Source organism: Panulirus ornatus, chromosome 19 (genome assembly GCF_036320965.1).
Source record: "Panulirus ornatus isolate Po-2019 chromosome 19, ASM3632096v1, whole genome shotgun sequence".
Lineage (NCBI taxonomy): Eukaryota > Metazoa > Arthropoda > Malacostraca > Decapoda > Palinuridae > Panulirus > Panulirus ornatus.
This window is the reverse complement of record NC_092242.1, coordinates 59,982,164-60,001,871: the sequence shown is the minus strand read 5'-3', so window position 1 is coordinate 60,001,871 and position 19,708 is coordinate 59,982,164. Positions and strand designations below refer to the sequence as shown.

The 19,708-nt window shown below is 49.5% G+C and overlaps 1 protein-coding gene across 9 annotated transcripts in view; it reads right to left on the bottom strand.

Moving 5' to 3' along the window:
- Positions 1-19,708, bottom strand: part of LOC139755548 (fibronectin type-III domain-containing protein 3A-like) — a 499,565-nt gene that overhangs the window by 113,459 nt on the left and 366,398 nt on the right. For 2 of the 9 annotated variants that reach the window (XM_071673985.1, XM_071673989.1), the window contains exon 2: positions 15,974-16,027. The exons of the other annotated variants lie outside the window; for them this stretch is intronic. In XM_071673985.1, coding sequence (XP_071530086.1) covers positions 15,974-16,027 — 54 coding nt within the window. The remainder of the gene's footprint in view (positions 1-15,973; positions 16,028-19,708) is intronic. 9 annotated transcript variants of the gene reach the window in all.

Below are 19,708 nucleotides of genomic sequence, written 5' to 3'. Positions count from 1 at the left end.
ATAATAATAATAATAATAATAATAACAATAATAAAAAAATCCTTTATAAAGTTATTAAAAGAGTAAATTTACAATTTCCTTGATGTATATAACTGTTTATATTATACCCATATTGCCACCCCCCCAACTCCCTCATCAGTTTACCTCCCCTCTCCCTCATAAGTCTATCTCTCCTCTATCCCTTACACACCAGGCCACCTCCCTCACCAGTCTATCTCCCATCCCCACCCCAGTGTCGTCTCCCCAGTGTAGCACGGTCCTATCTGCCCCTCCCACCCCACACTGCCCTGGACTTCCGGGGGGCGGCACCCACCAAGTCGCCAGTCTCTGGGGCCCGGCTAGGAGAGGAAGGCCCAGCTACCACGGCAGGAAAGTCCGGTGGTACTACGAGGTGCCCCCACTGTGGACACCCCCGGGGGATGTAGACCACTGTAAGAGTTTCTCTGTGGTGTACCGGAAGTACCAGTGTAGGGAGGAGGACGGGGCGAACGTGGGAGGGTGAGCAGATACAAGGCCCATGTATCATACCACGCATCCCATACACACACACACACACAGGCCTTTCCTAAGTCGTGTCCGCTGCCTTATGTATCACACAGCCCTTCCCCCAGGTCGCGTACGCTGCCCCACGTATCACACAGTCCTTCCCAGGGTCACGTGCATTGCCCATGCATCACACAAACGTATAACTTCCAACAGAAAATAACAGGGAAAACTACTTATAACTCTAATCTAGATCAGATGTTTAGCTACAAGGACACTAAGCCTTGCTTTAGTTAAGAGAATACATGAAGATTCCCACACATCTCTGCAATACAACAAAAGATTCGATAACATATACCCCAGCTATGCATTAGACAGGTTAACAAGGACTACACAATTGCCCACTAAGCACTAATACATGGTGACGAGAATTAACATAAATCCACGCTATATGCTATGGTAACAAGAATCATATAAAATCCCAGCTATATATATAGATGGCATCTAATGCATACAGACGTAAATCCCTGCTATAACGCAGAGATACTATCTATAGGAGCATAAATCCCTGCTATACCACAAGAACGCTGTCTATAGTAGCATAAATCCCTGCTATTCGAAGGAAATCTCAAGGGCGACAAATCCCTACTAGACCATAAGGAGACTTCATTTAGAACGACGTTCAAGCCCCATCTAAACAGCCATAGGCACTTGACCTCATGTTCAGCCTCGTCCACTATAAAGTGTCGGGGGTTTGGTGGTAACACCCCAGTACTCCCACCCTGCGTGATATCTCCCTCAGTCTCTTCTTGTCTCTTCCTCCGGCACATCGTCGTGTCTTCTCCTCCACGTGTGTCTAGTATTCCTCGCCCTCTCCCTCCTGTCTTTCTCTCGACACAAACATAAGCATGGGGTCTCTCACTAACCCAATACTCCTTATGGTTTACGATCTCGTACGACCTTTGAACACGAGGGTAACTACGACCCTTGGGTTCGACAGTTCGACCTTCGAGCAGGGCAGTACGTCACTTGAGTACTGATGGCCTGAGTTTCTGACTTGACCCTTAAAAAAAGAAATGAAAAGGCTGGGCAACAGCTGGGCCAATGACCCTTCATGCGCAGGAGTCGTACCGTCGTGTTCCGTGAGTCATGCCAGCTCAAAGAGGTTCGCCACGACTACATCTCATGGCAGAAAAAAGTGTGTGTGTGTCCCCACAAGACCCTAAAAAGACTCCAAGGTAAACATATACACACAAGAGAGGGGAAACCATCACAGCTGTTCATGACTCGAGGTAGTCTCTGGAGGGAGGGCATCCATCCATCCATCTCCCCCCCCCTCTCTCACACACACACACACACACACACACACACACACACACACACACACACACAGCCCGTGCTGGGCCATCAAGGGTGAGGAGTTGGGTCGTAGGTCAACCATGATGTTGGGTGCCGCGCCCAGCGGACAGGCCCACACAGCCTGGCTGGTCTGGTTAGGTTACCATTAAGAGGGATACTTTCGAATCCCAGCCATCAAAAAAAAAAAAAAAAAAATGGGTCGAGCGTCTGTAGGATACACTTTCTGGGCATGTAAATGATGTCAAACTGTATCAGTTTCTGTCCAACAAACTAGATCAACCATCACTTTCCTTTCGATGAAGGTGTGCTACACTTAACGTTACATGATCCTAGCCTGTACACTCCCCACTATCACACCATAACATCCCCTCATCTTTAAACCTCTGCAACCCTGCACATTTCCCACTGTCCGCAATTGTGGTGACCTGATAATGACATCTGCTTTAGCTCTGCCTCCGAGACACAGCCAAGACCGATAAGATAGGCTATCACACAGTTCCAATAAAATTCGGATCAGTGTATCAAACTGAACAAAAACTTGTCTCGCCGCCCACGTAAACACATTCAGAGATGTAGGGTTCAGGTCTGGTGTGTGCATCCAATACGGGTCAGTGAGGCAGGTCATCTTACGAGCTGAGGGGTTTATAACCGACAAGAATCAACTGAACCTTCTAAATATATCATATCTGATGTGACACTCTTGCCTCTGACAGCCTGGCTAAACAAAGGAGCAACGGGACAGCATGTTCCCAGACCGAGCGTGAGAGGGGGGATAGATTTCTGAAACCATCGTAAGGGTAAGGGAAGACCCCCAGCCAGACCCAGCTGTTGTGGCAGAAGACCTCCGAATCCATTGTATGATGCATGTAAACTAAATGTAAGGTCTATAATAAAGCTGTTAGACTTAAGAGACCTTTAGGAACAAGCACACTGACCTGTATTGAGAGAGAGAGAGAGAGAGAGAGAGAGAGAGAGAGAGAGAGAGAGAGAGAGAGAGAGAGAGAGAGAGGACACATAAGGAAGGGTGAAGGGTTGATCCTAGGCCCTCAGCACACAACATTCCCAGTACGCAGAGGGTTGCGTGATCCCCAGAAGACGACATTGAAGTACACTTCAGCAAAACTAAAATACGTAAACTACCTACGTAAATGTAAGACGTGCAGAGATGGGGGTATTGCTGTATACTTCCTTACCCCATAAGCCCCAAGGGTAATACGATATACTTTATTTCCTCATAAACCCCATGGGTAATACTGTACACTTTCTTACCCCATAAGACTTAAAGGTACATCAACAATCCTTAGGTACGATGGCTCATCCAATGACCTTAACCTTAAAAAAGACCAAGACAAGGGTTCTCAGTATCACATTGAAAGGTCGTGCTGTCGTGTCCAAGGGCCGTGCAAGTCGTGTCCTAAGGCCATGCAAGTCGTGCTCAATGGCCGTGCAAGTCGTGCTCAAGGGCCGTGCAAGTCGTGCTCAAAGGCCGTGCAAGTCGTGTGCTAGGGCCGTGCGTCGTGCTCTGGGGCCGTGCAAGTCGTGCTCTGGTGGCCGCACCGTCGTGTTTGAGAGGTTAATATCACAGGATACAGCCACTCACAGCGACCGAGATACATCTATCTTGCAGCACTCCGCCTCAACACGACCAACAACCCACATGACCTCATGACCTCTGACCCCCCCCCTTCCCCCCCACACACCGAACGTCGATATGACCTCGACTCATGTCCCTCGTGGCCATCCTCCTCCGCAACACCGCCCACAAGAGCGGCTCCCACACCCTCCACCTCTAACCTTCCGCGCTCAGGATCTCACACCTCACCCTGCCACGGATTTCAGCAAGAGAGGATTATCATTCTAATCCCGTATGAGACGGACCGTGCAACATCCCTTCGTAGACAGACGGTTCTACACTCGCCCGACGCCCTCAATAGTCTCGCCGCGGCGCGCTGGGCCACGTGTATATATACTAGTGGTTCCCAGTCAGCAGCACACGTGTCTCACTTGTCCACGTGTCCCTGCGGACTCCCACACAACCGGTGCCTCCTGGCTCATGCAGGCGGTCTGCACAACCCACAACCTCACACACACACACAAACTTGTTTCACTATCAACTTGACCTTCTTCACACGGCACACTGCTCTCCCTCCAACCCCACAACAACCCCGACCACAACCCTACCCTGGCCGCCTACCCACAACATCTTCCCCAACAAAAGGAGAAGGGGTTGTCATCACTCACTCATTAAGAAGGTGGGTAACATGAGAGTCCGGTAGGTGTATAGCCTGGCACGTGTCGGCCGTGGGTGCCGGTGTGTGGATGGCTGGCTGGCTGGCTGGCACAGTGGCTGGTAGGTTGGCTAGCGAGCAGCCTAGCACACTGGTAGGTTGGGTAGCACACTGGTCGTCTAGCACCTTGGCTGGCTGGAGGGGTAGTACACTGGCTGGCTATGATCCTCACTCGTGCGCTGGCGTAACCTTACTGACTACCGCTACTGCTGGAGCACATCTGTTCCTCCCTACCTAGCCCGTCATCCTCGGGCCGGAGTTCAGGTGTAGCGCACCTGCCGTCCCCTTACAGGTGTTATTGGCCCCGAGAATCAACCGCCAGAGCTCAAAATCAGCAGCAGTCCACCCCTCCTCGTGCCGCCGCCAGCAGCACGTATCTACAGGGATGTAATAGGTGGGTGTCTGGCAAGGTGGGAGACAGCATCACCACACACACACAAATAAATGACTCAACCTTATCTCAGTTCAGACAGAGGAATACACTGCCATCAACCTTATCAACTCTCCTGTTATCAACTCTCTTCACCCATCCCTTTCCATTCGCCATGTTCTCTCTCTCTCTCTCTCTCTCTCTCTCTCTCTCTCTCTCTCTCTCTCTCTCTCTCTCTCTCTCTCTCTCTCTGTTCGACAAGTGTCATTTCTCACGCTAACGTGAGCTGTCTGCTTCGGAGTCTCTGCCTCTACGGCTGGGACTTGCGGCATGCTACTGTTGCTTCTTCCGTTAGTTTCAGTGCGGAGACCAGCCACACGAGGATTGGCCGTTATGATACACCCCTCCACCCCTCCTTTCCTCAGCCAACGGTGCTGTGCGTTTACCCTCTCCCTACATAACCTCTCCGCTTTTAAATATAGGGTCTAGAAACACCCATTGTGCTCGGGTTAATCCTACTAATCCTATCTTTCTTTCTCGATAAGTTTTCAACATATTACCTTTTCAATGGACATATTTGTCATACATGCTACAAAAATCATATATATATATATATATATATATATATATATATATATATATATATATATATATATATAAAACAGAAGATGAACAGTTGCTCCTGTGCAGCATTCATGATCATCGCGCCTGTGGCAACCCGGTAAGAATGCATTAGTACACGCTAACCAAGACATCTTGTCGTTACTGTATGATGAGGACATCAACACACTTGCTGCCCAGCTGGGAGAGTCAGCATTAATCACGACCCCCCCCCCCCCCCAAGCTCGACCCTTCGGCCTTTAGGAACCACCAACGGAGAAGGCCCCCTTGAGCGGTAGGCTGGACACTCCAAATTTTACTCCCCATTCGAATCCCCTTGATTTCAACTCTTCCCACTGGCGACGTCTATAACCCTCCTGCATGGGTCACTACGAAATTATTCTTTATATCTGGCATTTCTTTTTCCAATTTCAAGTAACAGTCAGCTACTTATGAGGGGAGAGGGAGGGAGGGAGGGAGGGGAGGGCTTGAAAGTCCTCCCCATGAATATCATTACTTTCTAAACAGAAGGAAAAGAGGAAGAGGAGGAGAAGGAACAGAGGAGGAGGAGGAGCAGAAGGAACACAACTATTACGAAAATGCACAACGAAAAGACCCAGAAAAAACCCACTAGCATCCAAACCTAAATCGACACATCACACATCACCCTACCAGAAATACACTCATCTGAAACCATACTCCCCCAGACATGCACGAGTTACTCTTTCTCATCTCCGCCCTGATCACCCTCTCCAACACTGTCAACGCTGTTTCGACACAAGACCCCCTCGCGTCCAAGATACAACTCTACACTGAAGACACTGAACGCTTACTTACTCTTCGGCTGCCCTGAGCTCTTCGCAAAAGACAAAACACATTACCACACTTTATGCCCTGCGGTCCCGCCCCGGTGGACGTGGCTGGCTTCCTCGAGCGCTGTGGAAGCCCGATGAAATGGGTTTCCTGAGGCGGGAAGATAAGTTATATGCATGCTGTAGCTGAGCTGAAACGCTGTCAGGCAAACGAATTTCGTAACCGAGTCAACAACCTTAAGTTGCCTCAACTTTCCCCGAGATGCAACCAAAACTCGACAGATGTTTGCAAGCCTTACACACACACACACACACACACACACACACACACACACACACACACACACACACACACACATGCATAATTTAGTTTGGTTGCACCCAGAGCTGCAAGAGCGCAAGACAGTCACTAAACCAAGAGTATGATGGATACAACAGATACAACTCTACTGCTCGTACATGTGAGTACTTCCTCGCGCTGTACTGTGCCTGTGTCTGTTGTGCATCCTGTGCGACCTCCTTAGCGTACCTCTGTGACTTGCCTCACCGTTGTCTATATTTGTAGAGTATTCATACATGTTTATCGGATGCCTATAATGTCTTGCCCGGGCCACAGCATGCGGGATGGTCCAGTACCTGTAATGTCTTGCCCGGGCCACAGTATGTAGGCCGGTAATAAAAAAAAGAGTATCAAATTACCAACAAAACCCAAGCCGAATACGACGGTTCAGTGTACAGAGACATATCATCAGTGTCTGGGAAAAAAAGGCACGGGAATAGTCCTGGGACGTGACAGGGAGACGTCCCGTTTCACTATGCCACAAACACATACACATCCCAAACCCAAGCGAGCCACTTCAACTTCTCTACTGGTGGCACTTACAACACTACAAGGAGGGCGCGGAACGTAGGTACCTTGTAAGAACACAGTTGCATTACTGTTTTTACTCTACAGACTTGGGCAACAAAAAGAAAAATATAATCCCCCGGGGCAAAGCTGGGAATTAATGAGCTGTGTTGGTGGTGGTGGTGGGCCATCTGGGCGACGGTCACGGCTCCCGACACCAGCAGCGTCATGTCCGCCGCCCAAGCCAGGGATGAACGTGGCCGTGCATTTCCTGCCCACTTCTAAACTGCATATGGTTAGCTCATGATACTGTCACCCACACCTACACCACATCCCTCAAAACCATCCAGCCTCCACACCAGCACCACTTCCTCCTTCAACCATCCAGCCTCCACACCAGCAACGCTTCCTCCTCAACCATCCTGCCTCCACACCAGCACCGCTTCCTCCTCAACCATCCACCTCCATCGCACCCTGCACACCTCTCTCCAGGCTGCAGCCCTTCCTCTCGATATTCTTGACCAACGGCAAAGAGAATGAAAGAAAAGCCGAAGCACTGGATTAAACAAGGATGACTGCGAATTCGGACACCAGAGCAAAGTTTCAAAACTTGCATAAAAGAGGAAGGGTATGGGATGGGGTCCCTCGCGAGTGTAACGAGTCATTACATACAAGTAATGACACTCACACGGACAACCACACAGGAAGACAGAATGACACCCACACGGAAAGACTATAGAATAAGGAGACATGATGACTATAAATGCATGTCTGGGAGGCCATGGCGACGTTAACACAGTTCCCTAATGCGATGAGAGAGCAATGAACACGAGGGCACAATTGGACGCGGGGCAAGAGAAGTGTACGGAGGGACACGGAGTTGCGGACTGGTGGAGGAAGCTATGCCAAAAGGAAGGAAACGTGACTTCTACTGGAAAAAGAAAAGAAATATTCTACGCCATAAGAATGAGAAGCGAGGCCCTACGAGTATATAGCTCCCTCCCAGTATGAAAAAATACGTTCCTCACGACCTACCACCATCGTGACAATCGAAAAATCATCCCCGCCACTAGCGCTAATCATCCCAAATGAGTCTTCAGGAGGCGCGGAAGCCGGCAAGTGAGCCTCCTTCCCAGCAGGGTGTGTGGACGGGGGGACGTTGTTTACAAGTTGGCTAATTGTCGGATCTCAGGTTGGGCCAGGGCGAGGACCTCCTCCCTCACTGCAGGATCCCGGGAATTACAACTTGTCGATCAGGTCCGCTCCCCGCCAGCCCCGGCAGAACTCAGTGGAAAGTAGAGCGGGCTCAGGTAATGTGGAGCGACAGGAATGATAAACAGTGACCCACGGCGGGCGGGAGGGCACGCCAATAACAATGACCTTTACGACGGTTTGGGAGGTCTTCTAACCCCCTCCCTTCTGCACGAGTAGCAACACTGCTGCTGGAGGAGGCTACGAGAAACGACGATAAAAAAATGACTGACATGTGACTTAATCTGGCTACCACTACAAATGTAGTGATCCTCACTATTAACGTAAGTGGAACCTTTACCAAGTACTGGGTTGATTTCCAAGCCTAAAGAAGCAGCTACCGTTCTCTGATCGGCCAGGCACAGGACTATGCACGACGACTCGTTCTCTGCCTTTTTAGAAGAAGGATCTTCGAGAATTAATTCCCTTGTTATCCACACACACATACCTTGAGGGGGTCGAACCCCATACAGGGTGTCTGGGTAGAACCTTGGGTTCCTCTTCAAAGTCCCGTGCTGAAGACCACACCAACGTGTAACGGTATCGATCCCGACTACCCGGAGTCCAACATATGAATGAACTGGCGTGTGTGTGTGTGTGTGTGTCTCAGCCGCCCACCCGGTGATGCTGGCTGGCTCCTTGAAAGGTGTCGTCCCGCTCCGCTTCCGAAGCCGAGGCACCAAGAGACCCACCCAGACGGAATCGGGTGAGGTGGGAGGCAAGCCAGGCGACATGAGAAAAGCCAGACGAGGTAATGCAAGCCAGACGGGGCGAGGCAGGCCAGATGAGAAGGGGCGTGAGGCATGGGAGGAGGGTCGTGAAGTAGGGGAGGAGGGTGTGAGGCAGGGAAGGAGGGCGTGAAGCAGGGGAGGAGGGACATGAGGCAGGGGAGGAGAGGCGTCAGACAAGGGAGAACAGGCGTAAGGAAAGGAAGGACGAGCGTGAAGCAACAAAAGGAAGGGAATTAGACAGAGAAGGAGAGGCGTGTGACAGGAGAGGGGGGGTAAGTGAGGTAAGGAGAGAGGAGCGTGAGGCAAGGGAGGAGGGGCGTGAGGCAAGGACAGAGGGGTGTGCAGCAAGGATGGAGGGGCGTGCAGCAAGGATGGAGGGGCGTGAGGTGGCATAACAACATTCCTACCAGCACCTGCTGATAAATTTCCTGCCCCGCCTCAGTCCGGCCGCCAGATCCACTCCCAGCCACCCAGCCGGCCGCCCACTCCCTCCCTCCCGTCCGCCTTCCATGGTATATATGTACCTCTAGTTATAGCAATGTACTATCAACTGGTCATTTCATAAGCAGTTACGAGTTTCTACCCTCCTGAGCACGACGGTGCCACCCTTGGGCCTAGCTTATAACCTGACCCTAGTAGGGCAGTCAAAGGTCATATTCAAGGGTCATACCGTCGTGTTGAAAGGGTTAAGCTACTACAGGCAAAACCTCCTCTACGAGAGGACCTGACATAGCAAGTGGGCCGGAGGACCGATCGTCGAACCCATGACTTCAGAGATAGCCTCTGCGTCAGTCAAACTGAGCCGGCCGGACTCATGTCTGTGTGTATCTTGAGTGCCGTGAGTCTTCACTCACCAAGCTGAGCCAGACTCGTGTCTTTGGGCCCAGCCAGACACCCTCACCCCCGTGGCACCCATCTCCACCAGTGTCCACACCAGCGGTATGCGCCTCGCTCTCCACTTCGCCATCCCGGACGCCGATTCACCTCCTTTTAAGGCCTCCCAAGACCAGCCGACACGTACCCTCCCCTCTCCCACCCGGCCCCCAGCCTCATTCCCGTCGGGGCCCCGTGTCGTGTCGCGTCGAGCAGCGACGGTGGTGGTGGTGGTGGGGGTGTTCGTTCTTCGCAGTCGCCATCGGCCTGACATTGTTGCCTCCTCACCGACTGTCAGTGCCGCATCTCAACCCTCCTACAGAACAAGATCTCGGCCCTCATCGTCAAGTCGAAATTCAACCAGTGTCTTCATACACACACCTTAATCGTTCGAGCACGACAGCACTACAGGGGTCGTCGTTTTCGTCGTGCAGAGAGCAAAACCTGGGGTATACGACGCAAACGAGTGCAAAGACTCAACTCTTAACGCCACAAATCACAAACTCTAGTCTGACAATCTCAACCTCTCGTATTACGTCCACCAAAACCCCCCCACCTTCCCTTCAACACAAACATCGCAACCCCAGTCCACCCCTGCCTTCCTCGAGCACATGACTTGAACTGCAGGAAGTGAAGCCCAACGTAGAAAAAAAAAGGAGGGGGAAAAATACTTTACTGGTCAATAGGTGAAGCCCATAACAGACCAATTTATTATAACCTTCGACTCCGCGCACGCGCCTTGCAGCACGTCAACCAACAACTTCCACAAGTAAATCTTCGTCCATATACACGTTCGTTGGATTCATGACGACTGTATAGCAATATTCCCCTCGGAGAATCCCCCTCAGTTTGGAACACAGATGCCATAAGGGAGATGGAGGAGATCTAAAGGTCAAATCCAACCGTTAAGAAGAGGGTATAACTGGCACAATACAAGGTGTGGGCTACTTACATTATGGAGGTACAACACAGGGTATGGGACACCCAAAATCTATCATGAGTGAAAGTTCCAACTGGCAGTTTACATCCCCACCCCCTTTTTTTTCCTTTCCACAAAAAGAAAAAGAAAAATAGCAAGCACTAAGAATCGCCACAGAGCAGCCCGTCCGGCCGCTGAGCAAGCAACTGCTTCTGGTCTTGAAGTAGTGTCATATAACTTCTTCGCCATCTTCTTCCTTCCGTACCAACCGAGTCTTAAGCTCTTCAATCCTGGAGTCTTCTTGGGGTTCCTGTGTTAATGTTCACCGAAGGGAAAGCGACTGAAGTACACAACACACACACACACACACACACACACACACACACACACACAGCCCACGATCCAGTATTACAGAGCTGGGCACAAACTGGAGATAATTTACCTGTCCACGTCCCCTCCGTACGGTTCTCCAGCAAACGGTCCATAAAGCATCAGGCACCTTCCTACGATGTACCACAGGTCTCCTGGCTGGTCTCGCGGATGGTAAGACAAAACTCTCTCTCTCTCTCTCTCTCTCTCTCTCTCTCTCTCTCTCTCTCTCTCTCTCTCTCTCTCTCTCTCTCTCTCTCTCGCTGGTGGTGTAACGGCAGCGCCTGTGACACCCGGTTATACAAAGGTTTCCCAGGGGTTGAGCCGCCACTACCCGCCATAGCTGCCTTGGTCTCCCTCCATCCCCCGAACAGGTGCAGGTAATTCCCCCGTAACCGCAACAACTCCACCACCCCTTCCCCTCAAGCCCCGGCCTACACCAGGCCCTCTCCTCCAGCCCACGACACCCTCTCTCTCTCTCTCTCTCTCTCTCTCTCTCTCTCTCTCTCTCTCTCTCTCTCTCTCTCTCTCCTCCATCCCCTTTGCCCACAAGGGCCCACCATCACTCCCCCCCCTCACCCTGAGCCACACCAACTTCCGGAACAAGTATCACATACGCTTTCTCCCCTGCCTCGGGCTTACATATCATCATTTCTACCCTCCAACGCTAACCTATCCGCCTCCCAGCCTTACCTAATCTCTTCCTCCACCACTAACTCCCGTCTCCCTGCCCTCCCTCTCCTCCTGTACCATCACACCACGGAGGAGGAGAGGATCTGGTTGACAACAGCGAACGACGGGGGGCCAACTCCATGATGATAACAGATAGAAGCCTTGGATGAAGCTACATGTAACACCTCTGCACAAGAACCTCCAGACAAAGACCACTTGTACCCTAAACACTTCTGAGGGTTCCGGTCAGGGACGAAACATCTCCTCATCGAGTACAAGCAATAAATATGATTATGAGCCTACAATGAGAAGCAGAACTTGAGAGACGAGGAAAATAAAGAGTTTTCAAGACGGTAGAAAAATCCTGCATTTTAAAAAACGGGTTGGGGTCGTAGGAGTGAGGGAAGACATGAAGAGGGAAAGAGTTCCAAAGTTTAGCGGCGAAGAGAAAGAAAAAAACACGACAACGGCCATTAAAAACATGTACGCTGGTACTTTGTGTACAATCAAGTATAATCTTTTAATCAGAGGATTAAAGAGCATTAATTGTAAGGGTTTACGAAGTGTGGGTGACAGGGGAGGGGGGGAAATTGACCCCTCGCCCCTGAAACAATATACTGACACCTCTATCATCCCCCCCAACTTCCCCAACCCCAGCACCCCCTTCCTACGCCCTCTTAACTGCATCAGGTTGGAGTCACCACTGTGGCGCGAGGCTTCGACCTGACAACACCGACATGTCACAAGTATGACCTCTGAGTATGGCGGTTCGGTCCATGGGCACGTCTTCGGCACAACCCTTGGGTACGTTGGGCTGGCCTTTGACCTGTCCCTTACACCCCTGTGCGAAGGTCGTAACGTTGTTCTGAAAAGTTTAAAGTGTATATGACATGTCCATTCACATGCGCACACACACTATCTCTCTCCTCCCTACGTAAAAAGGGACCAATCAAAATACAAGATTATCCTGAGCAACACATGTATCACGGCGACTGCAAACACACAAGCCCGCCACCCTCTATCGCCAGGGAATTAAAACATGGATCATCAAATGACCCATTACAATCAATGTTATATATGTACTCTTTTAATGGTTATCATATAATCACACTTGTAGCTTACGATACACAGCCTCAAATAAATATTCCATCAATTACATTTGAGTTATTTCAATGAGAGCATTTTAGTAATCACATTTATAAACTAAAATTGTTTGATTAAATTCCAAGCGTAAAAATGCCTCAAAGAAAATCTAACACAAAAACTTTTATAATGTTAAACATTTAATGACGAAATTTATAAGAACGATATTGGAATTGAAAAACAATAACTGGTTAAATATTCTATGACGAAAAATAATTATTAATAGATAAACCTATAATAAGCTTCCAATATATATATATATATATATATATATATATATATATATATATATATATATATATATCCTTTTTTTCATACTTGTCCGCGTTAGCGAGGTAGCGCCAAGAGCAGATGAAGGAAGGGAGCATTCGCCCATATCCTTACTCTAGCTGTCATGTGCAATGACCAAAACCACTGGTTCATGTCCACAAGCACGCCCTACAGACCTTTCGGTGGTTTCCCCGGGCCACTTCACAAGCCCAAGTTCAGTCCTTTGACAACACGTCACCCCCTGTATATCACATAGTTCTAATTTACTATATCCTGTGTATGCCTTTCACCCTCCTACACGTTCAGGCTCCGAGCACTTAAAATCTTTTACACATCATCCTTCCTTCTCCAATTTGGTCTCCACTTCTGACACATGCATATCCTCTTTGTCACCCACTCCTCTCCATATGTCCAAACTATTTCAGCCCACTCTCTTCAGCTCTCTCGACCTCACTCTTCTTATTAACACACCTCTCTTACACCCCTTAATCACTTACTCGATCAGACCACCTGATGTGTGTGTGTGTGTGTGTGTGTGTGTGTGTGTGTGTGTGTGTGTGTGTGTAAGACTACAAGATGACGTATATATATATATATATATATATATATATATATATATATATATATATATATATATATATATATATACACCGTAAACTGGCACCGTCTTTAGCAGCACTGCCATTCACACGTCAAGGCTCGTGTTGGTGAAGTTCACAACCTACCTAACTCCTCCCTTTGACTGTGGTTCCCGTCACAGGCCATCACTCAACTGGAGGATGGAGAGTGAGTTAAGGTGCCAATTCTAGAGCGAGGCGGAGTCTAACTAGATTCCGCCGGACCACAGCCTATTTGGCGAGCATCCGGCAAGCCATTACAGACATCATGGGCTGCTCAAGGCTGAAGTTTCAAAAAAAGAGCAGCGGACAAAGGTGGCTACGTAGGCCTGTTGGACCGAGGCTTCCAACAGCCCGACTCATTGCAACATACAGCTCCACCTGGCCTCACACCGAACTGTGGCAGGGTAGGAGGCATCCGACACCATCGTGAGGTTTAAGTGAAGTAAGGGAAGCCTTCACACGGAGATTATGAAGGTATACGATCCTCTAAAACCATTAGAAAATAAGGTAAGCCTTACATATGTCGTCAGCACAATAATATCATCAAAGACGCAACCAAAGGCATACTCACACCCACCAAAGAACACCACACACACTCACACAAAGCCCACCCCTTCGGTCCACCAGCCACATACAGTATATTCCAAACACCAACATCCTCATTACCCTAAACACGCCCATCCATCCTCAAACATCAAATCTGACGTTTAGATAATGCAGTATGTAAATGAACCTTGCAACAACAGTCCCCTTTTTCTAAACATACGTTGCCTCTCCAAAACACACCAACATCCTAACCTACAACTCCACCTCGTACCTACACCCACACCACCTCTACAACGATCATTAACACACTTCAAAGACACGTACATCTTCAACCTCGTACCCAGCTTCCATACACAACCCTTGCAAACTTGCCCCACATCCATCGAGACTCATGAACATGCATCTCAGCCTACCAACATCGCTTACACCCTCTCCACGGGCTGATCTATACACACTACTTTGTCCACACATACAGCCATCACCCACACCAGTATCTCAAACACAGACACACAGACTCACCTTCGCCACCCCGCCACAGACAATCACCAGTGTTGTTGCACAAGGACTTTCACCCACGAGAGGAGGGAACAAGTGCCCCCGTTCGAGCCTTTGTTGCTTGTCACTGTCACGTTGCCACTTTTTGTTGACACACAGGGAGGGAGAGAGGATTTCCTGGCTAGTGCACTACCCTGGCCCTCCACACACATTGCGTGGTACTTAACACACTTTCCCTGACCCTACACACATCTTCCCCGGCCCTTCAATATGTTCCCAGGCTCTCCACACACCTCCCCTGGCCCCACACATCTGGCGCAGGGCCTATATATATATATATCTGCAACACACCCTAACAACACCTCCATTCCTTTCCTGCATCACACATCCCTACATTTCAAATTTCAAGCCTATTCCACAGTTCAGTTCCCTCCCTACAAATACACCTCCACCTCAATTCTACATTTCACCCCATCAACCAAATTTCCAAACCATACCTAACACTCCATAACAAACTTACACTGCCACAGCACACCCCTACACACCAACACACCTCAAATCTACCTACAACCATATCCCAACCCTAATACTTTACACGCACAACCTCACCATACCATACATTCTCAAACTCATAAGTACAACATTATAATCTATAAAACACAAAATATCGAAACACATGGCAACTTTGCACTGCTCTGAGTACTGTGTGTGTGTGTGTGTGTGTGTGTGTGTGTATTCAAACCACAAAATACTACGTGCATAACCCACTCTGGTGACGCTGCCCTCTCTGATGCAGCCCTCCAGGGTGGATGGAACATGTCACAAACACAGACATCAAGGAACCCTGTCCAAAGAGATCGGAATACATTTCCCACTGTGGACACAGATCAGTACTCCCTCCATGTTGCATTTGTTTTCGATCCTCCTCACGTCATACGCGTCGTAAATTCTCCCATGATTTGCGAAGTAGTTCCCTCTTCCTGCGTTGCCACTGTGATCCGTTACGTACTTTAACCCCTTGCGATGTGGTGTGTGTGTGTGTGTGTGTGTGTGTGTGTGTGTGTGTGTGTGTGTGTGTGTGCGAGTCATGTGACAGTACGACATGGTAAGTCCTTCCCAAGCTGAGCTTATGTATAAATCTTCCTTGGGTTAATTCTCCTCTTCCTACCTCCCTCCCTCCCTGCCTCCAGCAGATTCAACATCTTCACCCTCTCTCTTCCTCCTCCCAGAGCCTCCTACCTCCTTGTCCTCCTCCATCACTCGTCCTAGGAGGGAGAGGGGGAGATTTTTATACGAACACACACACACACGTAGCACCTACCTACCTCCAACTGCCACAAGGAGAAGGTCCAGGCCGTCCATGCCTCCACTCAGCTTACCTGCAACAGAAAGACAATCACTTTAGAGTCATGTGGGCTGAGGTGACACACCCCCTCACCACTACACCACACCCCCATCCTCTTCCCGTGTGGCGCCCAGCTCCCCCAGCGTCACACGCCTCAGTTGAGGGGGGCGGCCACTTCCCTCCCCCCCAAAGTCCTCATCTCTCTCAGAACACAACACTCCATTCACTCGTCCCTCTTTTCAGAACACTCAAATGAAACTGTCTCAGCCAAGGCCCTTTGAACAGCTGAAACGAAAACGACACTCTCTCTCTCTCTCTCTCTCTCTCTCTCTCTCTCTCTCTCTCTCTCTCTCTCTCTCTCTCTCTAACGGAGAAAGACTATTCGCTGATCATTTTCAGGCGTTGAAACAAGTGAAACTCTACCTCCGTCTTGGCATCTCATCCGCCCGAAAAGGAAAACTAGCAAATTACACAGACTACCAACTTCCATTTTCTTCTTCCTCCTTCTCACCACCGAAACAAATTTCACAGTTTCTTGTGAAACGAAATACACAGGCTCCACCTCCTCCTCTGCAAACGGCCCTTTAACACCAAATATAAAACAGCAAATTACACGTACCTCGCCAAAATCCCTGAAATCTGTAAAACAAACACGGGAACCCGCACCTCTCATCTCTCTCTCTCTCTCTCTCTCTCTCTCTCTCTCTCTCTCTCTCTCTCTCTCTCTCTCACTGACTCTTAACCAATGATGCTATATCCACCAATTCTCTTTACACACACCTATTAAAAAAAAAAGAAAAAGAATCAAGTGAAACGTCTCTCACACGCCCCAAAATACCGAAATAAAAAGAGGCAAGCAAATCTATTAAAGATTTTAATTACATTTTTTTTTCTTTCTCAACGTTTTCACCTCGAGGCGTGAAGTGATGGTAATTACCCTGTAATGTCATTAGCTTACAACAATGGTGTGTGTGTGTGTGAGAGAGAGAGAGAGAGAGAGAGAGAGAGAGAGAGAGAGAGAGAGAGAGAGAGAGAGAGAGAGAGAGAGAGAGAGAGAGGCGTGCAGTAATGGTAATTACCTTGTAATATCATTAGCTTACAACAATGGTGCGAAGGAGAGAGAGAGAGAGAGAGAGAGAGAGAGAGAGAGAGAGAGAGAGAGAGAGAGAGAGAGAGAGAGAGAGAGAGAATGGTCAGCATGAGTAAAGTGATGAAGGTGAACGGAGGAGCAAGCCTAGGTGGAGGGACAGCCGCAGGAGTGGCGTGGAGGGAGTGGCGTGGAGCGAGTGGCGTGGAGGGAGTGGCGTTGAGAGTGGCGTGGAGCGAGTGGCGTGGAGGTCCACGCCATGGAACAACAATGTCAGTGTTGGGGGTGGAGGCGTCGCAACCCTCCCCTGCATGTTGGTGGGGCGCCGCCGACTCGTCCTCCAGCCAGTGTACACACGGTGGCTCCACCACCACTGGGGGTGACCCGCCTCTCTCCTTGGGGGTCCGTCCATCGAGGTCTATTGACCGACCTTGTTTTCAAAGTAATGGCCCGCCAGGGAAACCACCCCCCCCCCTCCGGCACCGGAAGGGTTTTATACACTCCCTGACCCCAGTAGTGACCTCAGGAGGAGGAGGAGGAGGAGGAGGAGGAGGAGCTTTTCGTTTAGGGGGGTCGTCAGAGGTCAGAGGTCGCCGGCAGATAGTTCCTCAAGACGCGTCCCACGTTATCAGGAACCATCTCACTCTCTCTCTCTCTCTCTCTCTCTCTCTCTCTCTCTCTCTCTCTCTCTCTCTCTCTCTGTTGTGGTGCTGGTGTCACGAAGACTTCCCAGAAGCTCCGCTGTCAATGCTACTAGGTTAAGCAAGCACACACACACACACACACACACACACACACACACACACACACATACCTCACAAGAGAATGCCTCAACACAGGTCACACTGTACGTGGACACCAGCAGATTACCGCGCACGTAACACAAACTTGCCTTGTAATAACTCATGTTCTCACAATCTCTCGGAAAACGTGATGTACGCTCTATCTTGAGCACCTTCCTCCACCTACACACCTGACACCTCTGGCTAGCATACATGGCTGGTTGGCCGGCTATCTATACCAGGTCCCTCACATCGCTGGCTTCGACACTACTCTATACCAGGTCCCTCATATCGCTGGCTTCCACACTCCTCTATACCAGGTCCCTCACATCGCTAGCTTCCACACTCCTCTATACCAGGTCCCTCATATCGCTGGCTTCCACACTCCTCTATACCAGGTCCTCCAAACCACTAGCTTCCACACTCCTCATTTCTAATCATTATCAAACGACCCGAAACTTGGAGACAGAAAGGATAAAAAGTCTTTTAAAATAATTAACGACAAGGGCTTCAAGGTTGAATGAATACGTCTTTCGAGGGCGCGGCCCCACAAGGCTGGAATTTAACACAACAGACCCCTCATGAGACTTCGGCCCTGAGTCCCGTGGAATCTGGGCGAATCTACGACATTCTACGCTGAATTTATGACGGATTCTTTTCAGAAACAATACCGGAAATATCGAACACTTTCGTGGCTGTGCGACCTAAAAAAAAAAAAAATCCAGGATGACCTGTCTTAAATCTGTGGCATCGACAGTCGTCCGTGTCCGTCTGAATGGATGGCCTCCACACCCGCCACTAAAGATGACATATTCCGGGGAAATTCCCAGAAACCAACTTGTGTATTACCCGCAAGCTGTGTGTGTGTGTGTGTGTGTGTGTGTGTGTGTGTGTGTGTGTGTGTGTGTGTGTGTGTGTGTGTGTGTGTGTGTGGTGCGCGCGTCTAAGACGACTGGACAGGTACAACTATGAACCCATAACACATTACGGGTACATCCAGCACCAAAAATGCTCCAAGCAGGTCAGACAACCCAACCTCCTGCTCGCATTTCCTCACTCGGGAATCACGAACGAAAAAAACAAAACAAAAATGCCCTCTCAATAATTCCTTAAATCTACACACGTCTCGTGAGGAACGGCGCCTGAGGCAACATTCACCACATCTGCCACACAAGGGGAATAAACACACACACACACACACACACACAACTTAAGCCTGACTGGACCAACCAGCCTCATACAAGTGCCTACCTCCAATTAATCTGATTGTGAGAGAGGTAAACACACGAGATACCTTCACCAGTGAACCAGTAACTTAATAAGGAGTCCAGTAGGCCTATGCCGGAGCTGCGGGCCGCCTCCGGGCTAAAACAAGGTGACGCTGACAGCTTACTCGGCTCATCTGACCGTTGGGAATCAGTGACCCAGTCGACCACAATGTCCTCGAGGGTCAAGACGGGCCATCGCCTCACCGACGCGACGCGACGCCCGTCCCCACAATCACCTTGTACCAACCAGCGCACGTAGATATACACGACCTGTCCTGTACCAGTGCAAGTACAAATACATGACCTGTCCTGTGCCTACTTTCTACGAATGTTATAAACCATCCAAAAACAAGTGCACAGCTGAGCAAGTTTATGGTTTTCCCATAGTCATGTGTACGTCAACTACTAAGTTACTGTCACGCAACCAGTGTGAAAAATATTCACCACTTAAAAATTCACCGCTCAATATACGTCAACACAGTATTATTGCCGCTCAAAAAGTAAGTGCGTAACCTTACACCGCTCAATGTTCGCCATTAAATACATAATGTATGCCCACACAATACGAATGCAATTCA